General features: G+C 43.7%; 1 protein-coding gene across 1 annotated transcript in view; it reads left to right on the top strand.

The window, feature by feature from the left end:
- EXOC2 (exocyst complex component 2) overlaps positions 1-22493 on the top strand; it is a 222857-nt gene that overhangs the window by 154831 nt on the left and 45533 nt on the right. The window contains exons 17-18 of the mRNA XM_088471721.1: positions 4665-4745; positions 7650-7709. Coding sequence (XP_088327847.1) covers positions 4665-4745; positions 7650-7709 — 141 coding nt within the window. The remainder of the gene's footprint in view (positions 1-4664; positions 4746-7649; positions 7710-22493) is intronic.

Here is a 22493-nt window from a genome sequence, read left to right as displayed (position 1 = left end):
ACAAGTACATACCCTAGGTCAGTGTTTCCCAAACTCATTCCGAACAGTGCATGTTTTCCAGGTCTCACAGAATTACAAGTTAAATAAATAGCATCTGGATTTTTAAAATGTCAGCCAGTAATGAACACACCTTTGCACCAAATAGGAAATATGGAAACAATGCACTGTTAATGCTCCCTGGGGAGAAACTTTGGAAAACACTGCCCTAGGTCAGGGATGGCCAGACTTTTTGTCTCTGTGATCTACTTTAAAAGTTAAAATCTTCCGTGATCTACCAAGTATCTAAATATTATTATTTTTTAAAAGGGGGGGCATGGCGTGCCAAAAAAGAGGGCGTGACCTTGCAGCAAGGGGCGTGGGGTCTGTCCTGCCAAAATCACACATTGGCCCCCATAGGAAAAAAAAACACACACATTGGCCATCACAGCAAAAAGCCCAAACCCAATGCCCCCCCCCCACAAGAAGAAACCAAAACATTGTCCCTCACATAAAAAAATCAAACATACATTAAATTGCCCCAGCCTCCCACCGAAGACTGATCTGTCTGAGAGAGAGGAGCTCCCAGTCCCTCCCTGCCCTCAGCTGTGGGCGACACCAGCAGTCCAGCAGCAGCCTCATTGCAGGCCCGCCCATCTTGATTGGTCCAGGGTTTGGGGTTTGGTGCCTTCGTGCCAGATCTGCCCCCATGCCCCACCTTAACCCAGCTCTGGCACTGGCACAATGGAGGCTGTTACATGTGACAGTCTCAGCCAATGAGAATCAGCCTGATTCTTATTGGCTATTGCTATCACAGTGACAGCCTGCAGACAGCCTGCTTCAGTTCGCCAATAATTATCACTGACCACAAGCAAACATGGCAGCCACTTTAGCACCTCACCTGTGATTTTGGCGCAGCAGCCAATAAGAATCACATTGATTCTTATTGGACACTGCTAACTGCTTCTGGATGGGCCAACATGATCGTGAGTGCCTGAGGTTGACAAGTCGCTCACGACGCTTTGACCACCTCTGCAATAGGCATTCTTTAAATGACCTTTTAGTGCTATATACTGATCTCTCATACCTTCAAAGACTTTAAAGAGCCTAATTAGGAATAAATCTTGCCAGTCTATTTCTAAACCTCACTAACCATGGCCACAAATCCCAAGACTTGCCCTTGCCATCCCGGGCTGAGAAGTCTCTGGAGTTAAGTAAATATGCTCCTACCAATACATGGGCTGCTCATTCTGTCAAGAATATTCATGAATGTTCTCAGCTTCCCACAAGATGGGCAACTTCCTACAGATTTTTAAAGATTCTGCTATAGAAGAAACTGTCAAACCCTCTGTGTAAACATATATTTTGTTTTGTGTTGTATGTTCAAAGATATTTTTATTGTGTTTTTTAATGTATGTACTGGTTAATGTGATATGTAGACTGGTCCACTTTGTGGTTTGTTAAAGAAATGTAGTTAATATTACATGAATTGAAATGTCTACATATGCTATGCAAATTTCATTATTTGCTTTATTTTTGTATTAAAAAAAAGTGTGATCACAATTTGGCTGACTTACAGGTCGAGAGCAGGTTGGGTACAGGGCTGGGTTATCCACAAGGCAGTAGAGGTGGCCACATAGGTACTGGTAGGCCCCAGGGTGCCCTGCCTCTTAACTGGCTGCAGTATGTGCTGAAAACAAAGTTATTTTTTTCAGTGAACATCTATTTTCTGCTGGGCGGCGTTGGGGGGGGTGGAATTACCTTTTTAGCCTAAACACATTGATATCAGTGCTTATAGACGGGGGGCTTGGTGTGGGCCGTTCGGCTTTGCCCACACCAAGCTCCCTTCCTGAAGGCACCGATGTCAGTGTGCTTCGGGCTCAATAGTGATCCACATGCAGAAGGGCAAGATCTGCATCGCGGGGAGGGATGAGGGGGATAACTGTGGAGGAGGGGAGAGCTGTTTGTGCTAGGGGAGGGCTGTGAGAGACATTAATATACTGTATGTATTTTATAGAGCAAACACTGTAAAAAAGCTGTTGTACAGTTCTGAATATTTGTCATTATAGTAGAAAATTGAGAAACATCTGTGTAGGTGCTAATTGTGTATATTTTGTCCTTATGCTGCTGTTGGTGGCATTAAATTTTTAAACAACTCGCACAACTTTAAAAACATGGTTTATACTACCTTCTGATCGACCCATTATATGATCTTTATGTATCATATATAAATATATAAAATCAGATGTCCTGACTGACGGACTGAATTACTACCTCGCTGCCTCAACGCCCAGCCCAAACCCCTGGACCTAGAAGTATGAAAATCGGGGAGTATATTCCTTCCATGACGCTGGTGCCCACTAAGAAGGAATTTTTCAAAATTTGACCCCTAAGGGGGTAAAAAGGGCTAAAATGTATCCTCCCGCTGTGCAATGTCCTGTCTGACTGTCTCATCGTGGCTTTAGTACAGCTCAGTAGTTTGCAGCTTTTTTCAACGATAAGATCAGTTAGGCTTTATATCAGGGATGGGGAACCTTTTTTTTCTGCCGAGGGCCATTTTGATATACAGTATATAACATTATTTGTGGGCCCGGTGCAGGCCATGCCTCTTCGTGTGACTTCACACAGGGGCAGGGCCACAATTTCCGGTGATTACAGCAATGCCCGGAGCATCCTGAGGATGCTCCGGAGAGCTGTAAGGGCAGCAGTGTAACCGCCTGAAGCATCCTAAGGACGTTCCAGGCGGCACTGCTGCATAGATTCTGGCTGCAGGCTACCATTCTAGGTACCCTGCTAGCCAGATGAGGCTAGCAGAAAAAAGCTCAGAGGGCCAGACCAAATGATTCCTGGGGGCCATATACGGCCCCGGGTAGGAGATTCCCCATCCCTGCTTTATATACAGATTCAGACTTGCTCAGATATATGTTTTGCATATGAAATTAATCTGTGCAGTCTCGTGAAGCGGTTTGTCGGATCCAATTGTGACTAAGGGCTTGATACAGCATGGAACACAGTTGTGTATACGTACGCAATCGGTCGATTAATTCGCACTGCGCATGCATCGCAGCGCGCGAACTAGTAATTGCGGTGGGAACTGCATCTGCAGAGGCTGCACGGACCCAGAGTAGAGTGATTGACAGGAAGTGCCGTTTGTGGGTGATGACGGGGGGTGGTCGGGCGAACACAGGCGTGTCAGTGTGTTTCAACGCCGTTGCATGGACTTGAAACCTCCTGAGGTTTCATAGCGAGCGCAGAAGTTAGCAATTCCTGAGTGAGGTCTGGGCTTCCTTAACTGTGTGCATGGGTCCGATGTTACTCAATGTTGTTTCGCTATGTTGCCCTAGTATACTGATGTGAGTAAGGGGAAGTGGGCGTCCTTATGTCAGGCTGCGTACACAATGTGAATGCACACATTTAAATAGCACTGCTGATATTACCAATGCAGTTGCGTGCGTATAAGCAGAATAGCGATCCATGCTGAATCTGGCCCTGAGACACCTTTTCAGGCAAAGAAAGATGCAAAAAAAATGCTACACTGCTCGGCACGATTCACTCGCACCAGGCCACTTGCGCCGCATGGTTTATTGAGGCTAGGTGTATGAGGACACATCTGCATTCACCTGTTACTCTCCAAACTGTATCTCATTTTAAATTATGTTTCAGCTGACCAACTGCACCAAAGTGTTCCCATCTGGCCAGTCTTACACTGTCCCTCAAAGAACGCGACAATACTCTGCTTCCTACCACACTAGATGATATACAGATTTTAAAAATAAGCTATGCTTTATTTGTGGGTTGGGGTCTCCCAGCCCTTAGGCTGAAAGAGACAGTGCATTACAATTAGTGTACACTTGGGGAATTGGCTGACGCAAATTGGCATTCATAAGCTGGAAATGGGGTTCATGAAAGATTGTGACCACAAAATATTGTTATAAACAATTAGGCTTTATTCTACGGCACTCTTCATCTATGGTGCCAGAAATCTATATATACTGTAAATATATATATATTTCAATTGCCTGAGCTTTCAAGGCATTTATTTTTGTATTATCTGCTACAGCTTTGACTGCTCAATATCCTTTAGCCACATAACCATATGTTTTGAACATAACTTGTAACGGGAACAACTTGGAATTGTTACTAGTGATTAGCAATGATACCACAGTAGTGGTTTTATTTCTGTCAGTAACCTAATGGGAAAAAAAACTTTTGGTACCTGGAACGGGCAGAAGTTACAGTAAGATTTCCCTTACTTGCTAAGGATATTATTGTGATCATTAATATTGTAGAGTTTAATGACACAAGAATAGATTTTTTAAATCTCTTTTGAAATTCAGTTTGATTCATTTTGCAAGTAATTTCATTGTGAAATGCATGATTAATTCTGAGTGATTATATTTAAGAATGTAGTTTTATTTCTTAGTATGGTTTTACAATTGCTATTCCTAGAAAGCATTGCAAATACAGTGATAAATCCAATGACATGTCAGGCAGCAATGTCAGTTCTTTTAAACAGCAAAAATAACTATACAGTATGTCTAGTTTTGCAAAGCAGTGATATAAACCCTTTAAATATGTGCTTAACAAAATCAGTTAAGTTTTTGCATGTTTACAAATATTAAAATGTTTGCACCTTTTAATTTGCTTGTTATATTAATGTTTTTTTTTTTTTCCTTTTCATTTTGTAGCCATCTCAATTTGAGCAGTGTGTTGTCCAGTCCCTGCAGTCACTGAAAGGTGTGCTAGAATGTAAGCCTGCTGAAGCAAGTGTGAGTATCACTGTATGGGTCAGGGCATGAGGAAACTTTCTGTTTTTATTGATTTTTATCTGTTTACATCCCTAAGTAGTAGGTAACTATATTAGTCCTCACACAATTATTATTATTATTATTACCAGTTATTTATATAGCGCGCACACATTCCGCAGCGCTTTACAGAGAATATTTGGCCATTCACATCAGTCCCTGCCCCAGTGGAGCTTTCATTCTATATTCCCTAACACACACTCACACACATACACACTAGGGTTAATTTTCTTTTTGCTGAGAGCCAATTAACCTACCAGTATATTTTTGGAGTGTGGAAGGAAACCGGAGGAAACCCACGCAAGCAAGGGAGAATATACAAACTCTGCACAGTTAGGGCCGTGGTGGGAATTGAACCCACGACCTCAGTGCTGTGAGGCAGTAATGCTAACCATTACACCTTCTGTGCTACCCAATAAAAGCTACCAGGCATAGGTTAATTCCTATGTACTTTATAATGTAGTACAGTATATATTTTAATATGATAGAAAATGACTATGACCCCCATTTATTAATGATCGCTCTTGCAATGTGATCTGGGCATACCAGTATCGCCCATGATCGCATTGCAACAAACGATAATAGCGCCGGGATGTATTATCTGGCACATGCATTGAGAGGGGCTCCGAAAGGAGCTTGTCCCTGTGTTGCACTGAATAGCTGCCGGGGCTGCCGCGCATGCGCAGTCCCGCTGACTGCACATGTGCAGTGACCATTGCCGAAGGAGCGTTCCGGTGGAACCCTCCACCGGCTAATTATGCGGAGTGTAGCCCATAGGCTGCAGCGGCTAACGCCATCTTCAGATGGCGTTAGCTGCGGGGGCCAATATCGGGAATACATCGCATTCCGGATATTGGTAAATCTGGCAGCGTCGCATCCCCCATAGAAGCCTATGAGGGATGCGGTTGCATGTGGGAATGGAGAGTTCACAGCAGGTATCAAAGATATCCGGGGCTTACTAAATATTTGCGGTTAATAGAATGATAAATGGGCTCCTATGTTAAGGAGCCTGTTTTTCTTATGCTAAAGTAGGGGGAATTAGTATGTTTTAATTAGCTCAATCAGTATGTACTGTAGTTTTGTTTGAAGAACAGTGCTTTCATGAATTAGCGAGTATAGCAAAGTTACTTCACTTTGGATATCCTTGACAAATAGCAACAATTTCATTGTAAAAAGCAATAATTTATAGTTTTGTACATAAGTAGAATATAAAAAACAAATAAAAGCATTAGTTTATGTTAATTTGTATTAAAGTCATTGTTTCATTGAGCTGACTAATATACATAAAACAATCTTAACTAAATTTGTCCGCAATGCTCTGTGTCACTTCACTTTAGCAGGATGCCTGGTTAGGAGGGAGGAGCTTCTGTAAACAGGCACAGAATGGCTCACTGCTTGACAGACTTGCATCTGGGAAAGGCTCTATGCCATTGATGTCTGTCCTTTATAAGTGCAAGAAGTGTAGAGGTTATAGAGTATATAATCTAGAGTAAAAGATGATCAGTATAGAATTTGTTTAGGGAATTTTTCTCTGCTTAACACATTTTCAAACTGTATGTCATGATATTTTGTTCAGTCTTCTCTAATTTTCATAATATGATTCAATAAGTAGTATTCTAGCTTTATATAGCCTGTATTAAAATACAGCAATTTCTCATTTAAGAATTTGTCATGTTTACTTAAAAGGCATAATGACAGCCATATGGATACTCAGTTGTTAACAATGGGATGAAGCACTAATCATTAAGGGGTTGATGTATCAACCAGTAAAAAGAGTGGAGAAGTTGCCCATAGCAACCAATCAGCTTCTACCAATAGAATGTACTTGATATATGCTACCTCAATGCTGACTGGTTGCTATGGGCAACTTCCCCACTGGTCCACTTCTCCACTTTTTACACTGCTAGATGCATCAAGCCCTTAGTGTGAATGGGAGCAGTTTGGTTAGTTTTTAAAGTGTGATCGTGCAGAGTTCGATCTACTTATTTTATTTAGCCTCTATCTTTCTTTCTTTCTTCATTACGGGCCTGTTTCAGAGGTGGATGGTAATGCAGCTGCGACTGCGTCTTTTTCCGCAGCGTGACTGTCTTTATGCTAATGCAAAAGCCAATGGGATTTATACAGAGACACCACCTGCTGCGGCACAAATCTGCTGATTTGCATATTAGGATTCACCATCGGCCGCACATCGAACATGGAAACACAGACTATACTTCTGAACATGGCCACCAAAATCAGTGCAACAGCTGCAAAGAGCCACACTCGCTGATCACGAAACACCCATGTCTGGCTAGCCACCCACTCCCTCCTTCCCCGTTAACACCCAGGAACTCCCACTGAAAATAATTATTTCTGCAGTAACCATCATAGTGTGACTCTGGTACATGCGCAGACTGAAAACATTGTCTGCTTATGTGCGACATCAACTTAGTGAACCTAGTGAACTTAGTGAACCTAAGTTCTCACAACCAGCTATTAGGTTATCTACTATAACCTTGGTTCACATTTATGTGATTGGTAGAGAAATTTAATTGAAATGATCATTCTTCAAAGTGTGCATTCCGGTAACTCATTTCATTTAATAAATGGAGCAGTGATTGTTGGTGGATGTAAAATAGGGCTTTGAATTAGGAAAGGACCAAGACTGCCAATGTTAATGTCTGGGAATAATCATCTACAAATCAGATTATTCTATATTAATAAGATTTTCTGAATGTTTCATCTCAAAGGTTGTAACATTTATATGGGCTCACACACATTTTTTTTATTTTTGCCTGACATTACTTTTCTTAACAGCAAAGTATTGATCTATTGCTGTCTATAATTTGTGTTTTGTGGCTGTAATAACTGTGCTTTTTTTTCTTGCAGATATTTCAGCAGGAGACTACACAAGATAATGTCTGCCATCTTTGCATTAACATTATTCAGGTGGGCAGAATTGATTACCTACAGATTTGTCCACATTCACCTATCTTCAAAATGCACCAAATAGCCCTGTTTATTGCGTCACAGGCTTTGCTGCTTAGCTGCGCCAAACACTAATCCTAAATAGCTAGTACTCTATAAACAATTTAAGGTACAAAATTGAGGAACAAATAGCAAATCTTAGCAAAACGTACACAGTCCAGGTTAAACGGGTAAAAACAGGTCCAATACGAGTGACCTTCGCCATGTATCATTATGCTGAATCTGCAACTTTGATCCAATTCCATTACAACAAAAATAATACTACTAAATACCTAGTACATTATATGCTAACTAAGACGCAGAGCTGTGGTAAAAGTAGCAGAGTTGAGGAAAATGTAAACAGCTGTTGAATTTGTCGATAAACCTTTTAATACATTCCTGCCTATAAACCTCTAAGATTCACCTGCCTAGAACCTCTAAGACAAAATCTGCCTATACCTTCTGAAATCACAAGATGTCGCTAATTAGCGCTGTGCTTGATTATACCATTAATGAAATACTGAGACAGTTGAATAGCGGTCCAACGCGCTAAAGATTATTATTCAGGTAAAAGTACAAATGTTACAACGCTATGATCTAATAATGAGCGCAAATAAATTGTACAAACATTAGGTCATAAGGTACAGTTAAAATACATGAAACGGTTATTAAAGATCAAAATACAATGAGCAATAAGAGACAGAGAGAGAGAAAGAGACACATCAAAATACAATGAGAGAGATATCAATGTCTGCTGGGAGCACATGTTCAAGATGGCTGGTGATGGTGTGTGTGTTTGTGTGTGAGGGGGGGGGGTTTAGGAATGCTTCCTGCCCTACTGTCCAAACCGCATGGTCTACAAACAAACTCCATTATGAATCTACCTCATTGAAATCTCCCATAATGCCATAGTTAATTAAATATGCAAGCTGGATATCATATGCCAGCACAACAGGCAAACACGAGCAGAGATATTGTTCAAGCACATGGGAAGGCCCTAACACAGAACACATGGGAAGGCCCTAACACAGAACACATGGGAAGGCCCTAACACAGAACACATGGGAAGGCCCTAACACAGAGCACATGGGAAGGCCCTAACACAGAGCACATGGGAAGGCCCTAACACAGAGCACATGGGAAGGCCCTAACACAGAGCACATGGGATCTCAATCAACCAGCATTAATCATTTACAAATATTACAAAAACTTCATAATCAATCCCTTTCCTGCATGCTGATAAGACTATTGTACCCTACAGTGTAGATGAAAAGTACAGATTATATAACATATCATCCACTGTATGCTAACACAGACTCATGAATATCCTTAGAAAACTACAAACCACACACCATGCTAAGCTAATAACAGATTAACACCAAAAATAGCTACAGACGCCCAAATAGGCTAAATATTGCACAATTTATACTTAGCTATAACCCAGAGGAACTGAGACCCATATTCCGTTGTCTTGTGAGGGAGGGAACCTCTCTCTTCCTTCCAAAATCTGCAAGTGTTTCTGCTGGCTGTGTGTTCTCAGAATGTGCATGCTATGTTCCCGCCCCCTTTTACCTGTGAGGTCATCAGAAAGGGAGTATCCTTTTGGTTACCTGAACTACTGCTAATTAAATCCTAGTCCCAGTTAGCTATCTCTATTGATTAGACTGGAATAACCAGTCCTTTGGACAAAAATGTAAACAAGCCTACACAATGTCATTGTTCTTTGGTAAGGGTTAGAAATCTGTTACAGGGCATTTATTGGACAATTTCAAATGGATACAAAAGGTCTCCAACCTCCCTTTGTATCCCCCACATGCAAATCTAAGCTGCTATGGCAAACAACATTTCAAATAGTTATTCTCTCTAACATTCATATTTCATAGCCGCATGTTCTGATCTTCATATTGATGTCACCGGAACGCTGTGGAAACAGAGTAGATCAGTACGGTTCCACACACAGTCCAATTGTCATTTACTAAGCCATAGTTACAGAAAACATTCATTTCTTTATATACTGACATTGCGTTTAAACCAAGTAATAATTATCCTTTTTGCGTTACGGGACCATTGCTTTTAAATGTATGTATGCGGGGAAAACACCACTGCCTTGCTGTTGCTCAAATATAAGTCTGTGGTGATTTTAATGTGTTGGAAAGTTATTTTATGTATTCTGAACACTGTTGGTTTCTGTTTGGGGAAGATTGTTAAAAAGCTGTTCGTGCTACTTTTAGCAACTTTGCACTGTGGTTTGTGTACTATGTATTTTTGACAAAATGGCGCTTGTGTAAGCTTTCTTTTCTAAAATGGAGTCTTGCTGCCATTCACAAGATGGCGTCGTGCAGGTTTTCCTGATTGCAAACAGATTCTGTCTTACCCAATTATCCGGTTTCGACAGTCCACCCTTTGATAGCCAATCATGCGCTATCACAGCCTATTCTGAATCTGTTTAGCCATGCATGAGAATAAACCGTTCAATGTTATTATGGTATGACACAGTGTGGTCATTTGAACCATTCAGATGATGCGTCTCCGGGAGGGACATAAAACTGCCCTTATACGCACACCGCGGATCCTTAAGGGATCATGGGAAAGATGTGGGGATGCACCCATCCTATAAGGGGAGCCTTGGAAGGGGTTGGGACTGCATTACCTAAGATGATTTAAAACAACATAAACATTATATTTATGCATGACCACTCAAATTCAGGTTACCTTCGCATAGGGTATGTTCTTAATCACGGTTATAATACAATTAATTATTACTGTACTATGATTAGTCAGACACTCCCCTGATTAGCATATCTCTCCTCCTTTCGACTCCTCTGCATCAATGCCGACATCAGCTCCCATTGTCTGTATCAGTCCCCCCATCACCGAAACCAGGAATCCCCGAGCAACTCAGGATGGTGAAAACTCTGAAAAAGAATACAAAAATGAACACAGCGGACTGGTCCACTGCTGCAACACTGATCTGCAATTTCTTTAGCTCAGATAGCTCACAGTCACCTTTTAATCTTCCCGGCACAAGCTCGCGATCGACAGGTCCATGCTATCGGCCTCGTCTCCGCCTTGTATCTCCCCCGGTAGATTAATCCTCCCTGTATTTGGTGGAATGGACTCTGGTATCTTAGTCGGCCACCCTTTGAGGATGTAGAATTTTGTTAACATGTCGGATATGGTTCTATCCCCCGGTCAATCAGGCAATCTGAACACAAGAAATTATTAGATCAAATGAATTTTTCTCCAGGTTTAACATCATTACAGTTTGCTTCAGGCATGGTAGTAAATAACACTTCAATTCCTGTTGTTCTTACACATTGTCATGAGAACCTGCACAGTAACCTCATAATATTTTCACATGAGGCTACCTGGCAAACAGTATCTCAACGGGAGACAGACAGGTGGTCTGGGATGATCTTGATACTAGTACCTATCACCTTACACATGTTGTAAAAGATATTATTTGTGAAATGAGTATCCCTTCCATCACTAATTCTAAGGATACTGTATTGATACAAAAATTCCTGCAATAAAAAAATTCTGTTATAAATGTCTACGGTTCTATTGTTTCCTTGGCCCCTGGGTAGGGCAGTACTTCAAGTATTTAACCTTAGCCGGGTATGGCTGTCGTATGTCTTTGGCAGCCTTGCGTCCTGTATGTGAAAGATAAAGCACAACAGTTTAATATCATTTAAACATACGGGCTGAAAAGATTTTAAACAGTTCTATAAAGCTTTGACAAACAATACTGGGTTAGTCCCTGGGACCCTGAGGCTTTCGTGTCTATGTGCAGTGTACCTCTCCCTTATATGGAAGCAAGAGGGCACTGGTAGTTGGGGTATGGGAGGGAGAAAATAAACAATAGTTAAGCTACCTCACTCTGGATCTCCCTTTTTTTTTTTTTTTTAGCTTAAGAGGGTATAAGTGGTTAGGTAAATTTTTATGGGTTTTCACATTGACTGTACCTACACCCCCATCCGCATATGACGGTGGTGGTGCGCGTGAACCATCTGTACTACCTTCCACAACGCTACCGTGCCGCACATGCGCGCTATTTCGCAGCTCGCACGCGTTGCAATTCAACGCTGCGGGTTTATTCTCTGGTAATGTGCTCACGACGCTAGTTTGCGTCGTTTGCACATTGTTAAGCCACGCATCCCCTTCATGCTGCCACAGTTTTAAACTAAAGACTTAATCTTTTTTCTCTCGGGATAGCACCATACTGATGTGATCCTGGACATTGTCTAACACTTTTTTATCAAAACCACCAATTCTGGGAAACAGTCTAACACTCATTCTCGTCATATTAAACCATATATCACAATACCTTATTGCATAAGTACCGTACTTAGTATGCATGATACGACGGGCCGATCTGATCGGCGCCTCCGTTAGCAGCACATCATTGCCTAACATTTCTACTGTTTGCATGGCTCCCATTCTGAGACAACTCCTATGCTTTTCAATAAAAATTTAAACCGGTGAAAGACACTCAAGATACTTTCACTTACCTGTGAACGATTTAAGTCGGCGGCGCCCACACACCTGGATAAGATTTCGTAAGGCCACTTCCACACCTAGATAAGTTTTGAAACAGGCAACTTCCAGACCCGGATAAGCTTTAGTAAGGTAACTTCAAGACCTATGAGAGTTTATATGTCGGCCACTCTCACGCACCTCTATACAACAAAGACAACATGTACACCTGCTACTGTGTTTAGAACGGTAAAGCTGCTTACCGAGCGACTAGGCTAACCCTTGCACCTAGCCCTTAAGGATCATACGGTACCCTTAACTTTAGGGAATAAATTACCCCTACCAACAATACACTCACTGTTACACACTTTTTCTCTGCGCAGAAAATAAACGTTTACCCAGATATTGGTAGATAGAAAAAAATTTAAACCTTAATGGCTTTGTTCAAACATGTGGCAGCAGAACCGGAAGTGCGTATACGCTATCGTGCGCCCAGCCGCATACACATCAATGCGACTACCACACAACCGTATAATGATTTTTTAACTGCGTACGCAAAAATGCGTCTCAGCCGCATACTCAATACTGCGGCACCCCTCTAAACGTAAGGTTCTATCAACAGAGAAAAAAAAACAACTTTTTTTTCTCTCTTGTCCCTGGATTCTGATCAGCGCTTCCTCTACACAATAACCGGCAGTACGCTCTCAGCAACACTGTGGTAATGAAAGACTAATGCGTCTCTCAAAAGGCGCCTCCACCCTTTTGCTGAGAGAGGACTGACCGAGTGTTATCGTGTATCAGATAGTGTGATAAACAGATGAGCCCCCACTGTTGAATTTGTCGATAAACCTTTTAATACATTCCTGCCTATAAACCTCTAAGATTCACCTGCCTAGAACCTCTAAGACAAAACCTGCCTATACCTTCTGAAACCACAAGATGTCGCTAATTAGCGCTGTGCTTGATTATACCATTAATGAAATACTGAGACAGTTGAATAGCGGTCCAACGCGCTAAAGATTATTATTCAGGTAAAAGTACAGATGTTACAACGCTATGATCTAATAATGAGTGCAAATAAATTGTACAAACATTAGGTCATAAGGTACAGTTAAAATACATGAAACGGTTATTAAAGATCAAAATACAATGAGCAATATGAGACAGAGAGAGAGAGAGAGAGAGAAAGAGAGAGAAAAAGAGACACATCAAAATACAATGAGAGAGATATCAATGTCTGCTGGGAGCACATGTTCAAGATGGCTGGTGATGGTGTGTTTGTGTGTGAGGGGGGGGGTTAGGAATGCTTCTTGCCCTACTGTCCAAACCGCATGGTCTACAAACAAACTCCATTATGAAGCTACCTCATTGAAATCTCCCATAATGCCATAGTTAATTAAATATGCAAGCTGGATATCATATGCCAGCACATCAGGCAAACACTGCACCATTTAATATTCCAACATGTACAACACAAGCTGATTCCAATATACAACAATACCATCCTACAACAGACCTCATCCAGTACCCACTAGACCGTGGGGAGGGGGAAGGGCTGAAGCACATGCTCTTCCTTTGTTTGCAAGCCTCATGATCCCTAGGCAAACTCCAATTTGAAAACTCACATTAAGTTGTAACTCTGTAAATCATACATCCATCAATGATCACAATTATAATAAAGACAATATACCTATCTGACCCATACAGCACCATAACTGGATAGAATTATAATTTCCTTTGTTCACCCCACATGGAAGTAGCCATCTCTAATAAACTGCAGACAATATACCTATCTGACCTACACGGCAATTACTTATGACCATTCAAAGCTGTTATTAATTCAACTTCCATAATATATATCTGATACCACCCTATGATTACATTCATGAGTATACAACACATACCAAGCCCATCTCTCCCAAGCAGAGATATTGTTCAAGCACATGGGAAGGCCCTAACACAGAGCACATGGGAAGGCCCTAACACAGAGCACATGGGAAGGCCCTAACACAGAGCACATGGGAAGGCCCTAACACAGAGCACATGGGAAGGCCCTAACACAGCACATGGGATCTCAATCAACCAGCATCAATCATTTACAAATATTAGAAAAACTTCATAATCAATCCTTTTCCTGCATGCTGATAACAGACTATTGTACCCTACAGTGTAGATGAAAAGTACAGATTAGATAACATATCATCCACTGTATGCTAACACAGACTCATGAATATCCTTAGAAAACTTCAAACCACACACCATGCTAAGCTAATAACAGATTAACACCAAAAATAGCTACAGACACCCAAATAGGCTAAATATTGCACAATTTATACTTAGCTATAACCCAGAGGAACTGAGACCCATTTTCCGTTGTCTTGTGAGGGAGGGAACCTCTCTCTTCCTTCCAAAATCTGCAAGTGTTTCTGCTGGCTGTGTGTTCTCAGAATGTGCATGCTATGTTCCCGCCCCCTTTTACCTGTGAGGTCATCAGAAAGGGAGTATCCTTTTGGTTACCTGAACTACTGCTAATTAAATCCTAGTCCCAGTTAGCTATCTCTATTGATTAGACTGGAATAACCAGTCCTTTGGACAAAAATGTAAACAAGCCTACACAATGTCATTGTTCTTTGGTAAGGGTTAGAAATCTGTTACAGGGCATTTATTGGACAATTTCAAATGGATACAAAAGGTCTCCAATCTCCCTTTGTATCCTCCACATGCAAATCTAAGCTGCTATGGCAAACAACATTTCAAATAGTTATTCTCTCTAACATTCATATTTCATAGCCGCATGTTCTGATCTTCATATTGATGTCACCGGAACGCTGTGGAAACAGAGTAGATCAGTACGGTTCCACACACAGTCCAATTGTCATTTACTAAGCCATAGTTACAGAAAACATTCATTTCTTTATATACTGACATTGCTTTTAAACCAAGTAATAATTATCCTTTTTGCGTTACGGGACCATTGCTTTTAAATGTATGTATGCGGGGAAAACACCATTGCCTTGCTGTTGCTCAAATATAAGTCTGTGGTGATTTTAATGTGTTGGAAAGTTATTTTATGTATTCTGAACACTGTCGGTATCTGTTTGGGGAAGATTGTTAAAAAGCTGTTCGTGCTACTTTTAGCAACTTTGCACTGTGGTTTGTGTACTATGTATTTTTGACAAAATGGCGCTTGTGTAAGCTTTCTTTTCTAAAATGGAGTCTTGCTGCCATTCACAAGATGGCGTCGTGCAGGTTTTCCTGATTGCAAACAGATTCTGTCTTACCCAATTATCCGGTTTCGACACAGCACAGGAATCTTGCCATATGGATCTAGGAAAGTTATTTTAGCATGTATATAGTTGTAGTAGACTTATCCTAGCATGTGTCAATGGATGTCTATCTAGATCATAAGCAATGGGTCCTAATAGTTTTTGCCCAATAATTCACAGTCTAAATCCACATTTTAAAATAAAGTCTGGTCCTAATTATTCAAAACAAAGTTAATCCCATAGTGCCATTATCCTTGTGAGGTAACCTGATGTATGTTAGGGTTCAGGATAGCACAGACAAGACAGCAAGGAAGATACAATGGTATCTTTATAACTTTTTTGTGTAGCAATACAATACACCAATATCACAACAAATTATAGTTAAAATAATCACCAGGGTAATCACCGAAACTCCTTGGATGGATCTTTACCCACACAGGCAGAAGACAACACTTCTCACCCCAAGATCTAATGTAATTCACCCCATTTCTGTAAAGAACATGTCCCATTATTTCCACTGGAGATCCTAAGCTGCTCTCACTTTCCACAGGGCAGATAGTCTATTACCATATACACTGTGATTGGTTAAATCACAAGGAGGGTAGTTTGGGACATGTGGAGACATTCCCCGCATTTACTAGGTACCTCCCTATTGTGTAGGTGTTATTGAGTCTACCTACTTTCCTGGTGCAACAGTAGGAATTTACTGATGTTAATAAAGGGTCCCTCCTAACATTAACACTTTCCATTCAGTTATTTTTTTCTGTTAAAATGAAGTTCCAGGGGTCAGCAACATCATAACAAGGTAAACACAACAACTCCCCAATACACACACACGATAAACTTTTACATACGTAGTTTTTTCAATATTCCTCCTGGAAAATTGTAGAAATCTTATGGCAATACCATACTGTATTTACAGTATGGTACGGTTTCATTAGTATAAACTCCATTCTTTCACAACATTTATAAATACAAGGTAAATTTCTACTGCAGTGTCCATAGGGCTCCACATGAGACCTTGGGGTATAGGCTGTTGACATCAGTCGTCGAGCACCTCAGTAGTTAAAATTGTGCTCCCAGGATGCACCAGGTCTTGCTCCTATATCCCACCCCCATGCCAAGGCACCTCAGTTTCGTAGGTGCTCGGCACGGAGTCGGGTCACTTCAAGGGGGGCTGCACGGACACCCCCTGAAAATAGTTTTTTTCTTCATTGTGATCAGCATGGGCTGTCCGGAGGACACCCTTGCTGCCACTCCGACACCCCGCTGGCACCGAGACGCTGGCACGGCGCCAGGGATCGCGGTGGGTGTCTGGAGGTTTTGGCTAGCAAAAGCCCCCAGACGCCCAGAACTGTGGCCAGACTGCACAGGGAACATGTCAGGTAAGCAGCGGGCGTCCGCGGCGGACGCCCACTGATACACAGTTCCTTTTTTCCTTCCCAGGGTGTGGGTTCTTGGGAAGGGCTGCGCGTGTCAACAGGCACAAAGCCTGCTCTGACACTAGACCACCAGGGAAAAGGGGCTACAGTGCGCAGACGTTGTGGCATCCCTGGGGTTAACAGCATGCCAGGGGAGTGGGTCTTCCCTGTAAGGCACAGCTAGCCCCTTCCCCGCTGCTCTGCGCGCCTTTCCACAGCGCAGAGCACCGGGGTCTGGCGGTTGCAGACAGCTCTCCTCCCTCAGGCACGCCCCCTGTGAGTCCTCCTGTGGCAATTTATGTGCTAAATACTCTGGTCTCACTGGGAGCTGCGGAGCCTGGGTCCCCCTGCATACCTCTCCTCCACGTAGGTCAGTGTATGTAGCACTATTCCTACTAGACACTAGGTCTAGTTAATTGATGATAGTGCAGGTTTTCCTGGCATTGTATGTCTTTTGCTAGCGCTGTCTGACTGTATTCTTTTCTCCGTCAGCCATTTTATCTATCCCTGTACTTTCTATTTCACTAGCCTTTGTGGTGACAGTGCTGCTCAGGGGTTAGTTTACTTCACAGTTGAGTTGTTATTGAGCTGAGGAGTTGACACATACATTCATCATGTCTGGCAGTGATTCTGGACAAGCTGATATTCCCCTCACACAGTCCTGCAACAGATGTTTGGCTGGAATAAAGGAGGGAGAGATTATTGTGGGAGGGTTGTGTACCCTGTGTACCAGAAATGCAGGACTACCTGCTGGGCCCAGCTCTTCTCAAGAGCTGCCCAGGGCTTGCTTTGCACAAGCACTAACTACCCTGGTGGGTCGACTTGCTGCACCTCAAGTGGCCCCACAATTGGAGTACACTCCGCAGGTAGCTATGTCATCTACGTCACAGGGAATTCCCCGACAGTTGGTTGTAGCTCATAATATACCTTTACAACCTTCTCCCTACCAGGCGTCACCTGTATGGGTTAATACTCTCTCCAATACGGTGCAAAACCTGATGGAGGTGTTACAGGGGGAGTCCTTCCAGCATACCGCTAGGAAGGAGGTACTGTCGTCCCAGTCCACTTACTATCATGATGACGTGTCGACTGATGATGGGGAAATTCAAGACTTATCTGATACAGAGCCCCCTCAAAAAGAGGCGGAGCCAAAGTCCAACATTTATGTGCACGGCCTCATTCGGGCGGTCCGGGTGGCAATGGATATTGGGAATGAGGATACCCCAACAGCCAAATCCAGGCATGCTTTCTTTAAGGAAGTTAAAAACTCAGCGATAGCTTTTCCTCTGTCGGATCAGCTAGTTGAGCATCTGGAGGAAGCCCGGGAAACTCCAAGCAGGAGATTTCAACCACAGAGACGGTTGGAGGCCACTTATCCTTTTGAGGGAAAGTATTTCTCTAAATGGGAAAAACCTCCTCAGATGGATTCTCGTATTACGCGCCTTGTCAAAAGTGCGACACTTCCTATGCCGTCCATGTCATCATTTAAGGATGTTACGGACAGAAAAGTGGAGGTATGCCTAAAGTCCATTTATTCCCTCTCTGGGGGGTCGCTAGGCCAGCTATGGCTATATGTTGGGTGGCCAGGGCCATGGAACGTTGGGCTAATGCCTTGGAGGTGTCCTTACCTGTAGAGGCTACCAGTGAACAAATTGAACTGGTAGGTTTCCTCAGAGACTCGGCTACATATGTGGAATGAAGCTGCTTTGGATGTTAGTCTCCTGACATATCGCATTTCATCGGCTGCAGTATCAGCTAGATGCTCTCTTTGGTTACGATCTTGGAGAGCAAGAAAGGATTAGAAGGTTTACACTTTAATGGCTAGGTCAGATTTGGACCAGATTTGGACAAAATCGTGGACACGTTGGCTGCTGCCAAGTCGGCCTGCTTACCCTCGGCCCCAATGCCGTCGGGATCAGGAACTCAGTCATTTTGGACTTTCTGTCCCCAGAGTAAGGCCAAGGTTCAGTCCTTTCCCAGACCGTCATGAACTAAGAAGATCACAAAGCCAAAGAAACAGGCTTGCAGTGCCAGACGCCCAGCTGCCAAGCCCAACGCTAAACCCGCAGCCTGACGGGGCGGGCCTCTCCTTGGGGGACACCAAGGTGGGAGGCCGACTTCTTCAGTTTGCCCAGTGTTGGTGTCAAACCACAACAGACACTTGGGTAAGGGAAATGGTCTCTCAAGGGTACGCCCTTTCCTTCCAAAACAGACCTCCTCATCAATTCTTACCTAAGGGACTTCAGAGGGATCAGGAAAAGGCATTGGAACTGCAGAAGGTTATACGATATATGCTCCTGCAGGGAGTTATAGTTACGGTACCTACTTCCCAGAGGGGAATGGGGTATTATTCCACACTCTTTTTGGTTCCAAAACCGAATGGTACATACAGGCCTATCCTAAACCTCAAGTCCCTGAACAAGTTTCTCTGAGTGCCTCGGTTCAAAATGGAAACCCTGTGGTCGATTATACTGGTTATGGAACCTGGCGATTTTATGGTGTCTCTGGACATTCAGGATGCATACCTGTATGTCCCGATAGTCTCAGCTCACCAGAGGTACCTCAGGTTCGCAGTGTTACAACACTTCCAGTTTCAGGCCTTGCTGTTCGGACTGTCTACGGCACCCAGGGTATTCACCAAACTTATGGCAATAATGGCGGCCCAACTGCGGTTGCAGGGGATCTGCCTGTTTCCCTACCTGCACGACCTGCTGCTGTTAGCCAGGTCTCCAGATTTGCTTCTTCAGCATCTACAGCTGAGAATAACAGTACTGCAAAGCCACGGTTGGTTGATCAACTGGAAGAAGTACTCGCTGACTCCCTCACAGAGGATGCTACATCATGGGGCGTTGTTGGATTCTCAACAACAGAGGATTCTCATAACCAGGGACAAGATAACCACACTATAGCAGCGGGTTCACAGCTGCTTAGACAGTCGCCGGGTGTCGATTCACTCAGCAATGCAATTACTGGGCTCCATGATGTCGACATTCGACATGGTGGAGTATGGCCAGTTTCATTCCCAGCCTCTACAGACACTGATCCTTTCCAGATGGGACGGATCGCCACGTAGGATATGAACCCAGACATTGGTACTGTCTCTGGAGGTACGTCTGTCCCGGACTTGGTGACTACACACAGGTCACCTCACCAAGGGCCGCCCTTTTTGGATCCCGGAGTGGGTCCTGTTGACAACGGACGCCTGTCCCCGGGCTTGGGGTGCAGTGACAGGTTCACACTTCTTCCAAGGAAGGTGGACAATAGAGGAGTCTGTGCTTCCAATAAACATATTGGAACTCAGGGCGGTTCTAAGGGCTCTTCAGCAAGCAAGGCTCATACTTCATGGAAAACCCGTGCAAGTCCAGTCAGACAACGCCACCACAGTGGCCTACATAAACCGCCAAGGAGGCACTCGAAGTCAGGCGGCACTAAGGGAAGTGTCCCACATTCTGACTTGGACGGAGGAAAATGTCCCAGCCATATCGGCGGTGTTTATCCCGGGAGTCCTGAACTGGGAAGCGGACTTCCTAAGCCGTCACGATGTACATCCAGGGCAATGGTCACTTCACCAGGAAGTATTTCAGCTTCTGGTGGACAAATGGGGCCTTCCCGAAGTAGATATGATGGCATCTCGGCACAACCACAAGTTGCCAAGGTACGGCTCAAGGACACGAGACGTGGGGGCTCTGTTGGTAGACGCTCTGGCGGTCAAATGGATCTTCCAGTTCGCGTACCTGTTCCCTTCCGTTCTCCCTTATGCCTCAGGTGATTCGGAAGTTCAAGCAGGGAGGAGGTGCGCTGCTGCTGGTGGCTCCAGCGTGGCCCAGACCTCACTGGTACGCAGATCTTCAGGGTCTATCCAGAGACACTCTGATGCTGTTGCGTCAACGTTCGGACCTATTGTCCCAAGGTCCTTGCCTCTACCCGGACCTGAGTCGTCGGTCTTTGACAGCGTGGCTCTTGAGACTGCCCTCTTGAGTTCCAGGGGTTTTTCCAGCTCGGTGGTAAACACAATGCTCAGAGCTCGCAAGTCTGCTTCTGCGAGAATTTATCACAGAGTATGGTACACATTCTTTGAATGGTGCCGACCCAGAGGTTATAATTCTCAGACATTTGGATTATCTAGGATTTTAGCATTTCTACAGGCGGGCTTAGATCGCGGTTTTCGCCTCGCTTCTCTGAAGGTGCAGGTTTCTGCCCTGTCAGTACTGTTTCACCGTAGAATTGCTATCCTTCCGGATGTTTACACCTTTATGCAAGGGGTGCTTCACATCCAACCTCCTTTTATCCCACCGGTGGCTCTACAAGGACCGCCATTTGAACCACTGGGCTCTGTGGATTTAAATGGCTGATGGCTTACTATAAAAACTGTGTTTATTCTGGCCATTGCTTCGGCCAGAAAGCTATCAGATTTGGGGGCTCTTTCATGTCTTCCTCCCTTTCTGATTTTTCATAGGGACAGGGCAGTTCTTCGTACTCGCCCTGGTTTCCTGCCTTAGGTGGTATCCAGCTACCACATTAATGAGGAAATTGTAGTGCCAGCCTTTAACTCCCCAGACCTCTCAGGTGGTGAGGCCTCCTTGGATGTGGTACAGACGCTAAAGACCTATGTAGACCGTACCAACTCATTTCGGAAGTTGGACTCATTGTTTGTCCTTTTTGGTTTCCGAAAGAAAGGATAGCCTGCAACTAAGCAGACGTTGGCAGGCGGGATTCGCCTGGCAATATCAGAGGCTTACATTCATGAGGGCCTTTCTGTTTCGTCCTCTGTCAAAGCTCACTCTACTCGGTCTGTGGGTCCCTCATGGGCAGCTCGTCGTGGCGCCTCAGCTGTGTAAGGCAGCCACTTGGTCTACTGTCCATACATTCCTAAGGTATTATGCATTCGATACCTTTGCCTCTCAGGATGCCTTCTTCGGGCGGTGGATTCTCCTCTCTGCACAGGAGCATCCCCACCCTTAAGTAGACTGCTTTGGGACATCCCCAAAGTCTCCTGTGGATCCTGCAGTAGAAAATAAGAGATATGGTAAGACCTTACCTTTGTTCTCTCTATTTCTACGAAGTCCATAGGGATCCACAGGACTCCCACCCTGTCGCACCTGTGTGCAGATGGGCTATATTCTGGTCACCAGTTTTTATGTCTCCTTCTGTATGTGAGAATGTGATTCTTGTGTGTTCCAGAACTTCCTTCTTCTTCTTCTCCTCCTCCGGCCATTGGCTTGTTACGAAACTGAGGTGCCTTGGCATGGGGATGGAGTATAGGAGAGGGACCTGGTGCATCCTGGGAGCACAATTTCAACTATTGAGGTGCTCGACGACTGACGTCACCAACCTATACCCCAAGGTCTCCTGTGGATACCTATGGACTTCGTAGAAATAGAGATAGCAAAAGTAAGGTCTTACCATATCTCTTATTTTTATTCCAAGTAATGGGACATTTTTCCCTTCCCAGTACCCTGAGGCACCCACATCCATCCCAAGCCTATTTTACTGTTACACAATTCTCACCTTAACACACACAGTAAAATGGCTTCTGATCCAGCTACAAAGGAGCCCATGACTTATCCACCTCCACTATTATCACTTTGTACCTACCACACCAT

This window comes from Taudactylus pleione, unplaced genomic scaffold (genome assembly GCF_031769625.1).
Source record: "Taudactylus pleione unplaced genomic scaffold, aTauple2 ptg000116l, whole genome shotgun sequence".
Taxonomy (NCBI): Eukaryota; Metazoa; Chordata; class Amphibia; order Anura; family Myobatrachidae; genus Taudactylus; species Taudactylus pleione.
The sequence above is the reverse complement of the archived record's forward strand: the minus strand, read 5'-3'. Positions and strand labels throughout refer to the sequence as shown.